The sequence below is a fragment of the Oncorhynchus tshawytscha genome, linkage group LG21 (assembly GCF_018296145.1).
Source record: "Oncorhynchus tshawytscha isolate Ot180627B linkage group LG21, Otsh_v2.0, whole genome shotgun sequence".
In the NCBI taxonomy this organism is placed as follows: Eukaryota; Metazoa; Chordata; class Actinopteri; order Salmoniformes; family Salmonidae; genus Oncorhynchus; species Oncorhynchus tshawytscha.
The window spans coordinates 19,561,459-19,579,970 of record NC_056449.1 but is presented as its reverse complement, the minus strand read 5'-3'; the positions used below and the strand labels follow the sequence as shown (position 1 = coordinate 19,579,970).

Sequence of the window (18,512 nt, the reverse complement as noted above, 5' to 3'; positions counted from 1 at the left end):
GCTGTACATGTGATGGAAGAATGCACTGTGCATGCAGAGTGCAGGGTGGACAAACAAAAACCCACAAATTCTGACAAACTCCAAGCATTGATTATGCAAGAATGGGCTACCATCAGTCAGGATGTGGCTCAGAAGTTAATTGACAGCATGCCAGGGCGGATTTCAGAGGAAAAAGAAGGGTGAACACTGCAAATAGACTCTTTGCATCACCTTCATGTAATTTAAATAAAAGCCTTTGACACTTATGAAATGCTTGTAATTATACTTCAATATTCCATAGTAACATCTGCCAAAAATATCTAAAGACACTGAAGCAGCAAACTTTGTGGACATTAATATTTGTCATTCTCAAAACTTTTGGCCAGGACTGTATATATCCTTGTGTTATTATTAGCGGCTTGGGTCTTTTAATATCAAATAATACTTCACTTTCTCTGTTCATAGGAGTAACATTGTTTTTTGCATGATACAGTTGAAGTCGGAAGTTTAAATACACTTAGGTTGGAGTCAAACTATAGTTTTGGCAAGTTGGTTAGGACATCTACTTTGTGCATGACACAAGTCATATTTTCCAACAATTGTTCACAGACAGATTATTTCACTTATAATTCATTGTATCACAATTCCAGTGGGTCAGAAGTTTACATACCCTGTTGACTGTGCCTTTAAACAGCTTGGAAAATTCCAGAACATTATGACATGGCTTTAGAAGCTTCTGATAGGCTAATTGACATAATTTGAGTCAATTGGTGGTGTACCTGTGGATGTATTTCAAGGCCTACCTTCAAACTCAGTGCCTCTTTGCATGACATCATGGGAAAATAAAAAGAAATCAGCCAAGACCTCCATTTTTTTTTTTGAAGACCTCCACAAGTCTGGTTCATCCATGGGAGAAATTTCCAAACGCTTGAAGGCACCACATTCATCTGTACAAACAATAGTATGCAAGTATAAACACAATGGGACCACGCAGCCGCCATACCGCTCAGGAAGGAGATGCATTCTGTCTCCTACAGATGAACGTACTTCGGTGCGAAAAGTGCAAATCAATCCCAGAACAACAGCAAAGAACCTTGTGAAGATGCTGGAGGAAACCGGTACAAAAGTATCTTTATCCACAGTAAAAACAAGTCCTATATCGACATAACCTGAAAGGCCACTCAGCAAGGAAGAAGCCACTGCTTCTAAACGGCCATAAAAAAGCCAGACTATGGTTTGCAACTGCATATGGGGACAAAGATCGTACTTTTTGGAAAAATGTCTTCTGGCATGATGAAAAAAAACAGAACTGTTTGTCCATAATGACCATTGTTATGTATGGAGGAAAAAGGGAGGGGCTTGCAAGCCGAAGACCACCATCCCAACCGTGAAGCACAGGGGTGGCAGCATCATGTTGTGGGGGTGCTTTGCTACAAGAGGGACTGGTGCACTTCACAAAATAGATGGCATCATGAGGTAGGGAAAACTACGTGGATATATTGAAGCAACATCTCAAGACATCAGGAAGTTAAAGCTTGGTCGCAAATGGGTCTTCCAAATGGACAATGACCCCAGGCATATTTCCAAAGTTGTGGGAAAATGGCTTAAGGACAACAAAGTCAAGGTATTGGAGTGGCCATCACAAAGCCCTGACCTCAATCCTATAGAACATTTGTGGGCAGAACTGAAAAAGCGTGTGTGAGCAAGGAGGCCTACAAACCTGACTCAGTTACACCAGTTCTGTCAGGAGGAATGGGCCAAAATTCACCCAAGTTATTGTGGGAAGCTTGTGGTAGGCTACCCAAAAGGTTTGACCAAAGTTAAACAATTTAATGGCAATGCTACCAAATACTAATTGAGTGTATGTAAAATTCTGACCCACTAGGAATGTGATGAAAGAAATAAAAGTTGAAAGAAATCTCTCTACTATTATTCTGACATTTCACATTCTTAAAATAAAGTGGTGATCCTAACTAACATAAGACAGGATATTTTTACTAGGATTAAATGTCAGCATTTGTGTAAAACTGAGTTTAAATGTATTTGGCCTACGGTGTATGTAATCTTCTGACTCCAACTGTACATGCATAATGCGGTGAGACTCGAGTCGCCCCATCAGCTGGAAGATGGTGTCCCTTTTTGGTCAGTGTCAGTGGAGGAATGGGAGAGCGGAGGGATGTTGAGAGGCGAACCCTCAGTCTGCTGCTCTCTCCCTCCTGTGAGACTGACCATCAGATGCAGGCACCATCAGCCCATGATCTATTACCGGTGTGACCATGTAAGCTACCTCAAATTTGGAAATATAATATAAAACAATGGCCCGAACAACAATGGATTGGAAGGGCAATTCAAGCAAAGCCAATATGCAGTCATAATGTATTGGGCCTATAACTTACTGCACAAACCTCATTGCTACAGTACTGTTTGTATTTGGTTAATGTTGCATAGGCTTATGTTTAAATGATGCATTTTGACTCAGAAAGTGATCTTGACACAGAAAAGGTTGGTGGCCACTGTTTTAGAGTTTTTCCTGTTAACACTATCAACGTTTCCCTTTACTGTGGCAATTATGATCGAATCATTGTAATATTAGCCACCTTGAATGCAACATACCAAAACAAAATGAATTATTGAAGAGATTTTGCTGTAGGCAGAAAGCATCAGAGTAGGATTCTATTACATAGACAAGCACAACTCAGCCAATACTCTACACAGACCAGTGCGGCATAAACAAATCCGAGCTGCAGGAGGCCTATATGCAAATAGACCTTTGCCATATATGGATCTGTGCCATTTACATTGAACTGGACTGTGTTCACAGCATTAGCTGTCATGAGTAGATGCACTTGTTTAGAGATCAAAGTGAAAGCTGCATGTAGCCAGATGTGCACATTTTGTTCATATCCTTTGCTCGTTAGTGAGTTATTAGCCCAGTTATAGATCATTTGTAGTCAGCAATAGGGGAGTGATTGCTTCCTACAAGAGCACAAAACGTGTACATTTCTACGCATCTTTGAAAAGCGAGTCAGGTAAATAACTATTTTTTCGTCTTAACGGGGCAGTGTTGTATTGTGAGACAGGATTGAATAAGCTAAGTAGCCAATATGTAGACGGTATCATATGTTGTCTGGTTCTCTGTAATAATGGTATGGGAATAATAATGCATTTTCATTTTGTAAAGTGGCTTCTTGCCTAAAACAACACAATGACATATTCAGTCACCTCCTTGGTCTGAAGGACAAATGGATGAACAGGTTAATGTCAAACCCTGCATGTTTTTTTCTGAAGTCTCATGGAATGTAGGCCTAGATTGAACACCACACATTGGCTTCTACTGTAGGCTGAATGATAGTACAGCTATTTCCAGGTTAAGATGTTATGGGATGCATTTTCTCTATTGTTTTTTATGTTAGGCCACTCTGGTAGGTCTAAATTATGATCAAATAGCCACAGAAGCCTACATCGCCACTGTTAAAACTAACTTAACTGGATACAGCCTCAGTGTTCACAGTAAGCGCACACTGAGATTGCACAACATTTTCACAACATTCAAGCTTGCTCTTAGCAGACCTGAAATTTGCTCGGTGATGAAGAAATGACAGGGAACATTGACAGTGACCATGGTCATTTGGCTGACAAATAACAGTTATCCAAAATTGCATGACCATCACAGCCCTAACTTTGGTAACAATGACATTCAAAAGTAGAGTATAATATAGAACAGCCTTTCTTCGTTTTTGCTTTATTCTAATGTTCTAGAATTCACACTACTTGACTTTTTCCTGATCTGAATAATATGAGCATAACTATGATAAATGGTGATTGTGATTATGTCAGACAGAGGAATGGAGGTGGAAATATTAGAGCCTTCAGCAATGGGCATGAATAAAACAATACAGATGGCCCTCTGTCAGAAAGAAAAGGAAGAGGGATGGGTCAGAAGATAGCTGAAGGCCACAAGATGCCGGAGGTTATTAGCAAACCAAAGATAAATTAAAAAGACAGAGTGAGAGACATAGGCTGTATACTCTAATGTGAACTTTCATTACCCTATAGTAGTGCTGAGCGATTAACTGACATTTTGGCGGTTTTTAAACAACTAATGACGATGTCAGTTTAATTATTTGAATTCCATTTTGTTCTGTTTTTTTTTTCTGTGAGCTCAATGAGCAGTTTAACTAAAGATAACTCAGATCCAACCTGAACTGTTTAATGATGGTATTCAGCAGTCATAAAAGTATTCCCTTATTTACTTTGAAGAACTTCTAAAATAGTGATTTTGTCAGACAGCATAGGCAGCAGCTCTATAGAGATGAGATGACTTAGAATGAAATAAGTCATCAAATAAAACAAATGTGATATACACATCAACTGATATATTTTATTAAAGTAATGTAACCAGTTATACTGCTAAACACCAATTACACAAAACAATAACAAAATCATTAAATGTACTCATTCAGTTACTGTACACTACACAGGGCCCACTTTCCGTCCTGCTCTGGATTTCCCCAACAGAGAAGCGAAGATGACACACCATCCATTTGGCGCCCTTCAACTTTCATTTAATTCATTGATCATGGGCTAGGAGAGATGAATGCCCTAGCCTGGCATGGCCCAGGTTTTTTTATTCCCTCTCCACTGTCTCCTAATGGGACTATTATGGCCCTTACTTTCCTCATCGGGCAGCCAGCTAATTGCTGCAGCCAGGCTCCACTCAGAATGGAGAGGGCAGAGAGAAGGCAGGAAGGAGAAGGACAGAGAGAGAATGAATATCTACAGCCTAGAGAGAGAGTGAGAAATAGAGAGATGACTGGAAACGCAGACAGCTCTCTCTAGCCTGTAGATATTAATTATCTCAATGTCGTCCTCCCTCCCTTCTCTTGTAAGTAAGCATTTCACGGTAAGGTGTACCTGTTGTATTCGGCGCATGTGACAAATACAATTAGATTTGACTTGAGAAAGAAAAATAGAGAGAGCAAGGGAGAAGGAAAGCAAGAAACAGGGAATAGGACAGAACGGCAGAGAGGCGATCAGGGAGAGAGGGAACAAATAGACCTTGAGAAGTCAGTATAGGTACAGGCGATACAACCCATGGCATACCATTAGTCTCTTCTCCTGAGCAGTATTTAAAATGGACAACATCTATTTTGTATACTGCACAGCCAAACATATTTCATGCACTAGCCTTTCGTTAGTCTCGAAATAACAACCATTTTGTACATTGATAATGCCTACTATTAATAATTCAATTCTTCAGTTATCCCAATTTTGGGAAATGTACAGTTCATTACAGCATATTTTAATGAAACAATGGTTTAGCTTTAGCTGAATCCACAAAAGATGAGACAAGTCAAACATTCTTTGAAAAACATATCAAAAGAAGTGGGACTTGTCAATGAGGCCGAGGGCAGCCCTTCACCTGTAGTAGGTTACATCATTCCAACCAGTGGCGGGTTTCTTCAATAATCAATCCAGTCATATTGCTGAGTCATGAAACCATCAGTGTTATTTTTGCCCTCCCACTGAGGTGGTTGGCAAAGTTTTTAGAGAGGGGATGCCACAGCACTTAGGACAGAAATGAGCCCCGTCAGCAAGAAACCAAACCTCTGGTGCCCTCTTCTTCCCCTCATCCATAGCTCCGTACCTCCACTCCAGAGAAACAAATAAATAAGCTCAATCAATCAACCACCAGCGAGACAGATTCCTGCAGACAAAGGAAAGAGGGGGAAGTGCTGTATTGCAGTAAGAAGTACAGGTTCAATGAACTGATGGCTGGGCTAGGTAAAAAAACAACAACATTCAACTAACTTTAAAATAACATTATTTCCGCACAGGGAGAAAGCATGTTTGAACTCGGCCTAATGTGTAGGAGAGATTTTCTTTGAATCGCACTGTATTTTAGATTAACTGTCTTCAAAGTAATGGCTCGGGGACTTCGGGTTTGATATGAAAGCTTCTTTTAGTTATAATACTTGTTCACGTTACATTTAACAACTTTAGATTCTACAGAGCAATGCAGGTAAGATGCTAGCGGAAAGTTCAGCTTAATCACTTTGCACCTGCACATAACTGGCGCGTTCTCTCTCTCATTCCTGTCGCAAAAGCGTAATTCAATACTAACCAATATAATTACATATGTAAATAACTGTAAAGAAATGTTTTGAGATACAGCTCAATTAATTAACTTAAACATTAACTCTGTAATACATTAAAGTTACAACACTGTAAGCATTGGTTTTGTTGAGCATGTGAAGAATTCAAACGTTAATCTCCCCCAAAGTAAGAATACATTTCAGTTCCTTAAATAGGACCCTGGATTGTGGTGGTTGTTTCATCTCCTAATCTAAAAATGTAGATTCCAACACCTCTGACCTATCCAGCATGAGTATTGTCATGACATTGGCCTGGGGGTTGGTTTATGACTGTCATAAATACCTCTTCCCCCCTTTTTCCTCTCGCTACCCTACTAAGGTTACATTTGCAAAACCCCTTGGTTAACATAGAGATTCTGGAAACGTCAGAATGTGGGGGGAAATGAACTATATTCTGGTAATCCGAACAATTGAACATATGCAGTGGTACTTGAATATGATGTCAGTTCGGTTGTCATCTGAGACATTCTCATCAATGATAAGATGACAAACTCCACAGTGGAAAGTCTATACATCAGAGTTATCAGATTCACATGGAATTGTTGTTCAATTTAAATGTTTGAAATTATTCGTGATGGGATGAAATGTGATTTTAGCTTCTAAAATGTGAGATTTGGATTTTCATAAGATAGGGCTGCTCAATCAGTGGCCCTCCCCTGTGAAGGGACAAAGGCTATAAAACTTTTCAAACACACCCTCCTCTTCCTTCCTATATAAGCTCTTGACTACAACATAACTATCTGTTCCGCGGATGTGAGATGCCGATCCCATGTCAGAATGGTTCAGAAAAAACTACAGAACGAAGCCAACATCAGCATGAGCTTTGGTTGCGAATGGTATAAACTTTGAACTCTTATTCAAGACAGAAGTGATACCTCCTAGCCGTGGAGTTAGCGACCGCAGCTGCAAACGCAGGTTAGGAAGGAACAGACAGAGTATCCCATCTACCACACAACGACGTTACTACAACTTAACCAAGTGGCCACCAGAGACACTCTTAAAAGGACAGAGGACTCGGGTTGGCAACACGGCCTTCCACCTACCACCAACCTACTGAAGCGCAGCTCAGAGTAAATATTTATTGCATTTTCCTTTTCCAAATTTGGATACAAAAACATTTCCCAAGTTTTAAACATCTCAAGGAGCACTGTGGAAGGAGTATCAGACCACTGCAAATCTACCAAGACCTGGCCGTCCCTCTAAACTTTCAGCTCATACAAGGAGAAGACTGATCAGAGATGCAGCCAAGAGGCCCATGATCACTCTGGATGAACTGCAGAGATCTACAGCTGAGGTGGGAGACTCTGTCCATAGGACAACAATCAGTCGTATATTGCACAAATCTGGCCTTTATGGAAGAGTGGCAAGAAGAAAGCCATTTCTTAAAGATATCCATAAAATCAAATCAAATTTTATTTGTCACATACACATGGTTAGCAGATGTTAATGCGAGTGTAGCGAAATGCTTGTGCTTCTAGTTCCGACAATGCAGTAATAACCAACAAGTAATCTAACTAACAATTCCAAAACTACTGTCTTATACACAGTGTAAGGGGATAAAGAATATGTACATAAGGATATATGAATGAGTGATGGTACAGAGCAGCATAGGCAAGATACAGTAGCTGATATCGAGTACAGTATATACATATGAGATGAGTATGTAAACAAAGTGGCATAGTTAAAGTGGCTAGTGATACATGTATTACATAAGGATGCAGTCGATGATATAGAGTACAGTATATACGTATGCATATGAGATGAATAATGTAAGGTATGTAAACATTATATAAGGTAGCATTGTTTAAAGTGGCTAGTGATATATTTACATCATTTCCCATCAATTCCCATTATTAAAGTGGCTGGAGTTGAGTCAGTGTCAGTGTCAGTGTGTTGGCAGCAACCACTCAATGTTAGTGGTGGCTGTTTAACAGTCTGATGGCCTTGAGATAGAAGCTGTTTTTCAGTCTCTCGGTCCCAGCTTTGATGCACCTGTACTGACCTCGCCTTCTGGATGATAGCGGGGTGAACAGGCAGTGGCTCGGGTGGTTGATGTCCTTGATGATCTTTATGGCCTTCCTGTAACATCGGGTGGTGTAGGTGTCCTGGAGGGCAGGTAGTTTGCCCCCGGTGATGCGTTGTGCAGACCTCACTACCCTCTGGAGAGCCTTACGGTTGAGGGCGGAGCAGTTGCCGTACCAGGCGGTGATACAGCCCGCCAGGATGCTCTCGATTGTGCATCTGTAGAAGTTTGTGAGTGCTTTTGGTGACAAGCCGAATTTCTTCAGCCTCCTGAGGTTGAAGAGGCGCTGCTGCGCCTTCTTCACGATGCTGTCTGTGTGAGTGGACCAATTCAGTTTGTCTGTGATGTGTATGCCGAGGAACTTAAAACTTGCTACCCTCTCCACTACTGTTCCATCGATGTGGATAGGGGGGTGTTCCCTCTGCTGTTTCCTGAAGTCCACAATCATCTCCTTAGTTTTGTTGACGTTGAGTGTGAGGTTATTTTCCTGACACCACACTCCGAGGGCCCTCACCTCCTCCCTGTAGGCCGTCTCGTCGTTGTTGGTAATCAAGCCTACCACTGTTGTGTCGTCCGCAAACTTCAAATCAAATCAAATTTTATTTGTCACATACAGATGTTAGCAGATGTTAATGCGAGTGTAGCGAAATGCTTGTGTAGCGAAATGCTTGATGATTGAGTTGGAGGCGTGCGTGGCCACGCAGTCGTGGGTGAACAGGGAGTACAGGAGAGGGCTCAGAACGCACCCTTGTGGGGCCCCAGTGTTGAGGATCAGCGGGGAGGAGATGTTGTTGCCTACCCTCACCACCTGGGGGCGGCCCGTCAGGAAGTCCAGTACCCAGTTGCACAGGGCGGGGTCGAGACCCAGGGTCTCGAGCTTGATGATGAGCTTGGAGGGTACTATGGTGTTGAATGCCGAGCTGTAGTCGATGAACAGCATTCTCACATAGGTATTCCTCTTGTCCAGATGGGTTAGGGCAGTGTGCAGTGTGGTTGAGATTGCATCGTCTGTGGACCTATTTGGGCGGTAAGCAAATTGGAGTGGGTCTAGGGTGTCAGGTAGGGTGGTCCTTGACTAGTCTCTCAAAGCACTTCATGATGACGGATGTGAGTGCTACGGGGCGGTAGTCGTTTAGCTCAGTTACCTTAGCTTTCTTGGGAACAGCAACAATGGTGGCCCTCTTGAAGCATGTGGGAACAGCAGACTGGTATAGGGATTGATTGAATATGTCCGTAAACACACCGGCCAGCTGGTCTGCGCATGCTCTGAGGGCGCGGCTGGGGATGCCGTCTGGGCCTGCAGCCTTGCGAGGGTTAACACGTTTAAATGTCTTACTCACCTCGGCTGCAGTGAAGGAGAGACCGCATGTTTTCATTGCAGGCCGTGTCAGTGGCACTGTATTGTCCTCAAAGCGGGCAAAAAAGTTATTTAGTCTGCCTGGGAGCAAGACATCCTGGTCCATGACTGGGCTGGATTTCTTCCTGTAGTCCGTGATTGACTGTAGACCCTGCCACATGCCTCTTGTGTCTGAGCCGTTGAATTGAGATTCTACTTGGTCTCTGTACTGACGCTTAGCTTGTTTAATAGCCTTGCGGAGGGAATAGCTGCACTGTTTGTATTCAGTCATGTTACCAGACACCTTGCCCTGATTAAAAGCAGTGGTTCGCGCTTTCAGTTTCACACGAATGCTGCCATCAATCCACGGTTTCTGGTTAGGGAATGTTTTAATCGTTGCTATGGGAACGACATCTTCAACGCACGTTCTAATGAACTCGCACACCGAATCAGCGTATTCGTCAATGTTGTTATCTGACGCAATACGAAACATCTCCCAGTCCACGTGATGGAAGCAGTCTTGGAGTGTGGAGTCAGCTTGGTCAGACCAGCGTTGAACAGACCTCAGCGTGGGAGCCTCTTGTTTTAGTTTCTGTCTGTAGGCAGGGATCAACAAAATGGAGTGGTGGTCAGCTTTTCCGAAAGGGGGGCGGGGCAGGGCCTTATATGCGTCGCGGAAGTTAGAGTAACAATGATCCAAGGTCTTTCCACCCCTGGTTGCGCAATCGATATGCTGATAAAATTTAGGGAGTCTTGTTTTCAGATTAGCCTTGTTAAAATCCCCAGCTACAATGAAAAAGTGTTGTTTAAAGTTTGCCACAAGCCACCTGGGAGACACACCAAACATGTGGAAGAAGGTGCTCTGGTCAGATGAAACCAAAATTGAACTTTTTGGCAACAATGCAAAACGTTATGTTTGGCGTAAAAGCAACACAGCTCATCACCCTGAACACACCATCCCCACTGTCAAACATGGTGGTGGCAGCATCATGGTTTGGGCCTGCTTTTCTTCAGCAGGGACAGGGAAGATGGTTAAAATTGATGGATAGATGGATGGAGCCAAATACAGGACCATTCTGGAAGAAAACCTGATGGAGTCTGCAAAAGACCTGAGACTGGGACGGAGATTTGTCTTCCAACAAGACAATGATCCAAAACATAAAGCAAAATCTACAATGGAATGGTTCAAAAATAAACATATCCAGGTGTTAGAATGGCCAAGTCAAAGTCCAGACCTGAATCCAATCGAGAATCTGTGGAAAGAACTGAAAACTGCTGTTCACAAATGCTCTCCATCCAACCTCACTGAGCTCGAGCTGTTTTGCAAGGAGGAATGGGAAAAAATTTCAGTCTCTTGATGTGTAAAACTGATAGAGACATACCCCAAGTGACTTACAGCTGTAATCGCAGCAAAAGGTGGCGCTACAAAGTATTAACTTAAGGGGGCTGAATAATTTTGCACGCCCAATTTTTCAGTTTTTGATTTGTTAAAAAAGTTTATCCAATAAATGTCGTTCCACTTCATGATTGTGTCCCACTTGTTGTTGATTCTTCACAAAAAAATACAGTTTTATATCTTTATGTTTGAAGCCTGAAATGAGGCAAAAGGTCGCAAAGTTCAAGGGGGCCGAATACTTTCGCAAGGCACTGTATTTAGTAAATAAATAATTAAACCCAATTTTGTATTGCTGATTCAACTTGTTAGCCAGGATTCTTGCAGATAACCAAGAATTTACAACTTTCAGAATATGAGACTGAAGTAAGATGACGATTAATCTTAAGCCGACCCCCTACTTTTTCGAACATTCTGTTAAAAATCGCGCAACATTTTGGCGTCCTGCTACTCATGCCAGGAATATAGTATATGCATATGATTAGTATGTGTGGATAGAAAACACTCAGACGTTTCTAAAACTGTTTAAATAACGGCTGTGACTATAACAGAATGTCTGTTTCATCGAAAAGCGCAGGAAAATCTGATCACTGGAGATGGAAAAAAATATCCATGCGCCACTTCAACCCATTGTTAAAGGTGAAATGTATTAAATGAGGCCGAGGTTGCAGTACCTACAGCTTCCACAGGATGTAAATGAGTCTTCTCATTTGATTCGGATTTGATTCCTGGTAGATCCGACCAAAGGGAACCGATTCCCTCCGACCACCAACTTGATGCATCGTCTCGGTGTTTTTCCGGACATTTTTTCCAGACGACCAGCTATCGAATTTACATCGCCTCCTGATGATTTTTATAGCTTATTAACGTGTAGTAATACCTAAAGTTGCATTAGAAAGGTATTTCGAAGTGTTTTGTGAAAGTTTATCGTCGACTTTTTAACTTTTAAAAAATGACGTTACGTTATGAAACGCTATTTTTTCCGTTTATCACACAGTTTTCATAGATCGATATCTAGGCTATATATGGACCAATTTAATCGAAAAAAGACCCAGTATTGATTATGGGACATCAAGGAGTGCCAAGAAAGAAGATGGTCAAAGGTAATGAATGTTTTATATTTTATTGTGCGGTTTGTGTAGCGCCGACTATGCTAATTCTTTTGTTTACATCCCCTACGGGTCTTTTGGGGTGTTACATGCTATCAGATAATAGCTTCTCATGCTTTCGCCGAAAAGCATTTTAAAAATCTGACTTGGTGCCTGGATTCACAACGAGTGTAGCTTTAATTCAATACCAAGCATGTGTATTTTAATGAACGTTTGCGTTTTAACTAATACTATTAGCGTTTAGCGTAGCGCATTTGCATTTCCAGAGCTCTAGTTGGGACGTCTGCGTCTCAAGTAGGATCAAGAGGTTAATGTTGACTGCTATTGATGTAAAATATTGCTAAATCTTTAAGAGTTTATTTGGAAGATAACAGCTCTATAAATATTATTTTGTGGTACCCGACTCTCTAGTTAATTACATTTACCTGATTAGCTCCATCAGGTGATATTAATTACGGAGAAAGTATTTTATAGAATAGCATGTCATAGCAATTAATCCGGCATAGCCAAAGACACGACAGTATCAAAAGTAAAACTACTGTCTTGGTGAACACAAAATTAAGTTCTGGTAGTAACGTGCATCTGATACTTTCAATATGGGGGCAGCTTTTACACATTTGGAAGTGCCATGGACTGGACACTACTTTCCCTCACATATACTATGTGGTGACTGGGGATATACTATTTTAAGTAAAATAGGTCATCTACAGCTGCTATATCCATTTTTGGACTTGTAAATTAATGATATGGACCCATTGATTCTTGAAGAAAATAACTTATGTAGTAACGTCACCTCATGATCTAAATTCAACTGTCGTACCCCATCAGAACCCATAAGCTTGTTTTACTCCAATTTTTGTAAACAAAACAAACCACATATAGCATAAAAACATGGTTAAAACCATCATTTTGATATCATGGTCAGTCTTTGCATCCATAGCTCTGTCTATGAAATTGAGCATGGTTACATTCCTCCAGCCCAATCCCATAGATTTTTTCCAAAACAAGGACGGGGATCGCTTTGCTATCGTCTCTACTGCTGATTGCAGCTATAAGGGCTCCAACACGGTGACCCTGAAGCAAGACACCCTTAATTCATCATACTCTGCCAATAAAAATACAAATTTGTGACACACAAGTCAGAGGTCATAGCCTTGGGGAAATCACAATGTCCACCCATCAAATATGAACACCAAAAATGTGTACCAGCACCGTTCTTTATTCCAGCACTATGTAATTGTTCATGTACAGTGCCTTCGGAAAGCATTCAGACCCATGAACTTTTCCCACATTTTGTTAGGTTACAGCCTTATTGTAAAATGTATTAAAATAGTTTCCACCCCCTCATCAATCTACACACAATACCCCACAATCTACACACAATACCCCACAATCTCGTCAATCTACACACAATACCCCATAATGACAAAAAAAACAGGTTTAGAAAAACTGAAATATCACAATTACATAAGTATTTACATAAGTATTCAGTCCTGTTTACTCAGTACTTTGTTGAAGCACCTTTGACAGAGATTACAGCCTCAAGTCTTCTTGGGTATGACACTACAAGCTTGGCACAGCTGTACTTGTGGAGTTTCTGCCATTCATCTCTGCAGATCCTCTCAAGCTCTGGGAGGTAGGATGGGGAGCGTTGCGGCAAAGCTATTTTCAGGTCTCTCCGGAGATGTTCGATCGGGTTCAAGTCCGGGCTCTGGCTGGCCCACTCAAGGGACACAAAGCCACTCCTGCATTGTCTTGGCTGTGTGTTTAGGGTCTTTGTCCTGTTGGAAGGTGAACCTTCACCCCAGTCTGAGGTCTTGAGCGCTCAGGAGCAGGTTTTCATCAAGGATCTCTCTGTACTTTGCGCCATTCATCTTTGCCTTCGATCCTGACTAGTCTCTCAGTCCCTGCCGCTGAAAAAAATCCCCACAGCATGATGCTGTCACCACCATGCTTCACCGTAGGGATGGTGCCAGGTTTCCTCCAGATGTGACGCTTGGCATTCAGGCCAAAGAGTTCAATCTTGGTATCAAGGTTCTTCCATCTCCACAGAAGAACTCTGGAGCTCTGAGAGAGTGACCATCGGGTTCTTGGTCACCTCCCTAACCAAGGACCTTCTCCACCGATTGCTCACTTTGGACAGATGGCCAGCTCTAGGAAGAGTGTTGGTGGTTACAAACCTCTTCCATTTAAGAATGATTGAGGCCACTGTGTTCTTTGGTACCCTTCCCCAGATCTGTGCCGCGACACAATCCTGTCTTGGAGCTCTACGAACAATTCCTTTAACCTCATGACTTGGTTTTTGCTCCGACATGCACTGTCAACAGTGGACCTTATATAGACAGGTGTGTGCGTTTCCAAATCATGTCCAAATCAATTGAATTTACCACAGGTGGTCTCCAATCAAAGCTGTAGAAACATCAAGGATGATCAATGGAAACAGGATGCACCTGAGCTCAATTTCAAGTCTCATATCTGAATACTTATGTAAATAAGGTATTTGTTTTTAATTTTTAAATAAAAACCTGTTTTCGCTTTGTCATTATGAGGTATTGTGTGGAGATTGTTGAGGATTTTTTAATATATTTTTTAATCGATTTTAGAATAAGGCTGTAACGTAATAATTTGGAAAAAGTCAAGCGGTCTGAATACTTTATGAAGGCACTGTATGATCACCTTGAGATGGACGTGTTAGGTCAAAAAGGGAAAGGTGCGAGCCGCCTTGACATAGGCACCACCGTGTCAGTCTAATAGTGATTTGTTTGGTATTGCCACTTTGGTTGAACTTGGAACCACATTGCTTGCTTGGTCCTTGGCTGGATGTGACCTTGACATGTATTAGGGCTGTCTTAATCAAAGTGACACTGACTAGGACAGCAATAACCTGAACCTTGCAGAGTTCACTTTAAGAGCAGCCACTTTCTCCAACTTCCTCTATCTGAGGTTTATGTCAGATTGAAGTCTATCTGGTTCCCTGTTACTTTTACTGCAGAAAAATTGAAAAGCCACTCAAAGGAGGTCCCAGTAATTGAACTACTGAATGTAGGAAACACAAGGTAATGAAAAAAAGAAACAGAAAGATAGGAGGTACGCCACTGATTGACTTTAGCATTTCATCATGTCTTGTCTGTGTTTGTCAAGAAAGAAGGCTAATTTACTGAAGGTGGATGCTTGCGTAGATGTCTAGGCACATGCGGCGTGAGATGGCTGTTTGCGTAGATATCTATGCACGTCTGGCGTGAGATGGCTGTTTGCGTAGTTGTCTAGGCACGTCCGGCGTGAGATGGCTGTTTGCGTAGTTGTCTAGGCACGTACGGCGTGAGATGGCTGTTTGCGTAGTTGTCTAGGCACGTACGGCGTGAGATGGCTGTTTGCGTAGTTGTCTAGGCACGTCCGGTGTGAGATGGCTGTTTGCGTAGTTGTCTAGGCACGTACGGCGTGAGATGGGTGTTTGCGTAGTTGTCTAGGCACGTACGGCGTGAGATGGCTGTTTGCGTAGTTGTCTAGGCACGTCCGGCGTGAGATGGCTGTTTGCGTAGTTGTCTAGGCACGTCCGGCGTGAGATGGCTGTTTGCGTAGTTGTCTAGGCACGTCCGTCGTGAGATGGCTGTTTGCGTAGTTGTCTAGGCACGTCCGTCGTGAGATGGCTGTTTGCGTAGAGGTCTAGGCACGTCCGGCGTGAGATGGCTGTTTGCGTAGAGGTCTAGGCACGTCCGGCGTGAGATTGCTGTTTGCGTAGAGGTCTAGGCATGTCTGGAGTAGGATGCATGTTTGCGTTGATGTCTAGGCATGTCTATTGTGAGATGGTGTTTGTGTAGATGTCTAGGCATGTCCATGGTGTACACAGGAAGGATGCTTTGAGGTTACTATCTCAGAGTTGTAATAGCCTCAGGAACTAGACTTAGGTCCGCTGCTTGTAAAGGAGATGTCCCAGAATCACTATGGAAACTGGCAAATGAATAATTTGCTGAATAGGCTGCAGTGTGGACAAGGGCCTTCGTGGCAGCCATTTTAGGTTGAAATCAGAACAGTAATTTAAGACCTGTGTGAGTTATCATCTCTCTTGGCAGTAGCTAATGGGGATCCTAATAAATACTAAATACTCTTGAGCTACTCTACTGCAATCTACATTTGCTTTAAATTACAGTTGCACTAAGCAGCCACTGATTGATTAGCAAGCATTTTTCTACTGTAATGAGCATTCATCACTCAGAGGCCCATGGGGTGACCTAAGAACAGCTGAGTCCTGAAATAAGAAGAAGGAGATGAAGGGGAGAGGGTGGCGGTGAATCGATAATCAGATTGACTTGATTCAAATTTTAACAGCTGTGAACATAGATGATAATCAACGCTGACTTAGGGAGTTGAAGATACACACTTGGTAATTAATAAGCTAAAACTCATATGATTCATTTACGGTACATCAGTGCTCAAAATTCTCCAGTTCATCTAGGATGATGATACTCTTCTTACAAGCTAAATCAGTGGAAATCTTCCACAATGCTGTCATAATATCACTGAATAGGGAATATAAGCTGAATAACATCACATCTGTTTAGGGCAGTGTTCAACGTACCTGCAATATATTGAGAAATACTGCTTTACAATTAAGTCTGCCAGGTAACACAGACAAAGTGATTAGACTCTCATGAGGTTGTGGTATGTGGTGTTGTAGTCAAAATCAATAATGAATAACTTTACTCACGGTTCAATGCATGTCATTTATCGAAATACTCAGGTAATGCAAACGTCTTGAACTGTGGCATGTAGAACTGTGTCTGCGTATGTGTGTGAGTGTATGTCTATGTTTGCCTGTGTGCATCTATGCGTGTGGTATTTAGATGGCGTAGCGCACAGCGAGCACAGAGGGCATGTTCTGACCTGACCTCATAGTTTCACTTTGGAATTTGACGTAATTGGATGAAAGTCAATATTTTACCAATTCATATCACGTGGTTCCAGGGTTAATTCCGCGTGGTTACCAAGGTTAAACATAAACTGAAAGGGTTAAGTTTAGGTATTTGTTTTGAGTGCTTAAGGTTAGGGCTAAGGCTTGGTGAAGGCTTAAAACAAAATAATTAAAAACAATGCGCTGTTTACATGAAGTATCATCAAGTACCCTCCCTGCTTGCTAGAGAATGGTGAACTGCCGTGGCAGAGTGGTCTAGGCTGCTCTCTGATTCTGAGTGGCAAAGCGATCTAAGCAGCGCTCTGGCTCCGAGCGGTACGGCGATCTAGGCAGCTCTCTGGCTCCGAGCGGTGCGACGGTCTAGGCAGCTCTCTGGCTCCGAGCGGTGTGACGGTCTAGGCAGCTCTCTGGCTCCGAGCGGTGCGGCAGTCTAGGCAGCTCTCTGGCTCCGGCCGGTGCAGTGGTTTGGGCAGCTCTCTGGCTCCGAGCGGTGCGGCGGTCTGGGCAGCTCTCTGACTTCGAGCGGTGCGGAGGTCTAGGCAGCTCTCTGGCTCCGGGCGGTGCAGTGGTTTAGGCAGGTCTCTGGCTCTGACTGGTGCAATGGTTGAGGCAGCCTCTGGCTCCAAGTACTACAGTGGTCAAGGCAGCTCTCTGGCTTAGCCCAGTGCTATGCCATAATTGTACATTTTTGGGTGGTGAGCGCCGTCGATGGCATATATCGACGTCCTCCAAACGTTCTCAAATGTCTGAATTTGACGTCTCTTTGTGTCCGGCCTGCCTCACCGATACGAATCTGCATTGTGAGACTTGACATTGATCAGGTTCAAGTGCTCTGAGGAGAGACACACTCACGCACACTCACGCGCCCACACACAAACACTCACTAACTAACGGCCACACACTCACACACGCACCCACACACAAACACTCACTAACGCCCGTGCACGCCCACACATCATTCTGAAGCCAGCTAGATCAACACATTCTACAGCAGGAACAAACCCTACCCCAAAATGAATATGGAATATGTTCCTGTACATTTCTATATAGAAAATCATCAAGGGATTCTGACATACCACAGTGCTAAACTTTACATATTCAACATGGGAAACCTGGGGAAATCAAACCCACAAACCTGGAAGTGTAGGCTCCATGTTCCAACCTAGTGAGACCTCAGAACCACTATTACCTCAGTGTAAATTTACAGAAGTAAATGTTGTACAGAATGTACAAAACATTAGGAACACATTCCTAATATTGAGTTGCACCCACTTTTGCCCTCAGAATATACTCATTTAGCCGGACTATGGACTCTAAAATGTGTCAGAAGTGTTCCACAGAGATGCTGGCCAATGTTATCTCCAATGATTCCCACAGTTGTGTCAAGTTGGCTAGTAGTGGATTTCTACTACGAAAAGCTTGTTCCATCTCATCCCACAGATACTCAAATTGTATTGAGATCTGGCGAATGGGCAGGCCACTGCGGTAAGCTGAATTCACTGCCATGTTTGTGGAACCACTCCTGGACAATCCTAGCCTTGTAGCATGGGGCATCATCCTGCTGAAAAATCTAGTGGCACATGAACGGATGTACCTTATTGGCAAATA

The 18,512-nt window shown here is 42.6% G+C and overlaps 1 protein-coding gene across 4 annotated transcripts in view; it reads right to left on the bottom strand.

Moving 5' to 3' along the window:
* LOC112221074 (GPI ethanolamine phosphate transferase 2) overlaps nt 1-18,512 on the bottom strand; it is a 120,047-nt gene that overhangs the window by 56,829 nt on the left and 44,706 nt on the right. Inside the window, exon 7 of one of the 4 annotated variants that reach the window (XM_024383169.2) lies at nt 4,336-5,686. The exons of the other annotated variants lie outside the window; for them this stretch is intronic. Coding sequence (XP_024238937.1) covers nt 5,664-5,686 — 23 coding nt within the window. The 3' untranslated portion in view covers nt 4,336-5,663. Of the gene's footprint in view, nt 1-4,335; nt 5,687-18,512 lie in introns of those variants that run through there. 4 annotated transcript variants of the gene reach the window in all.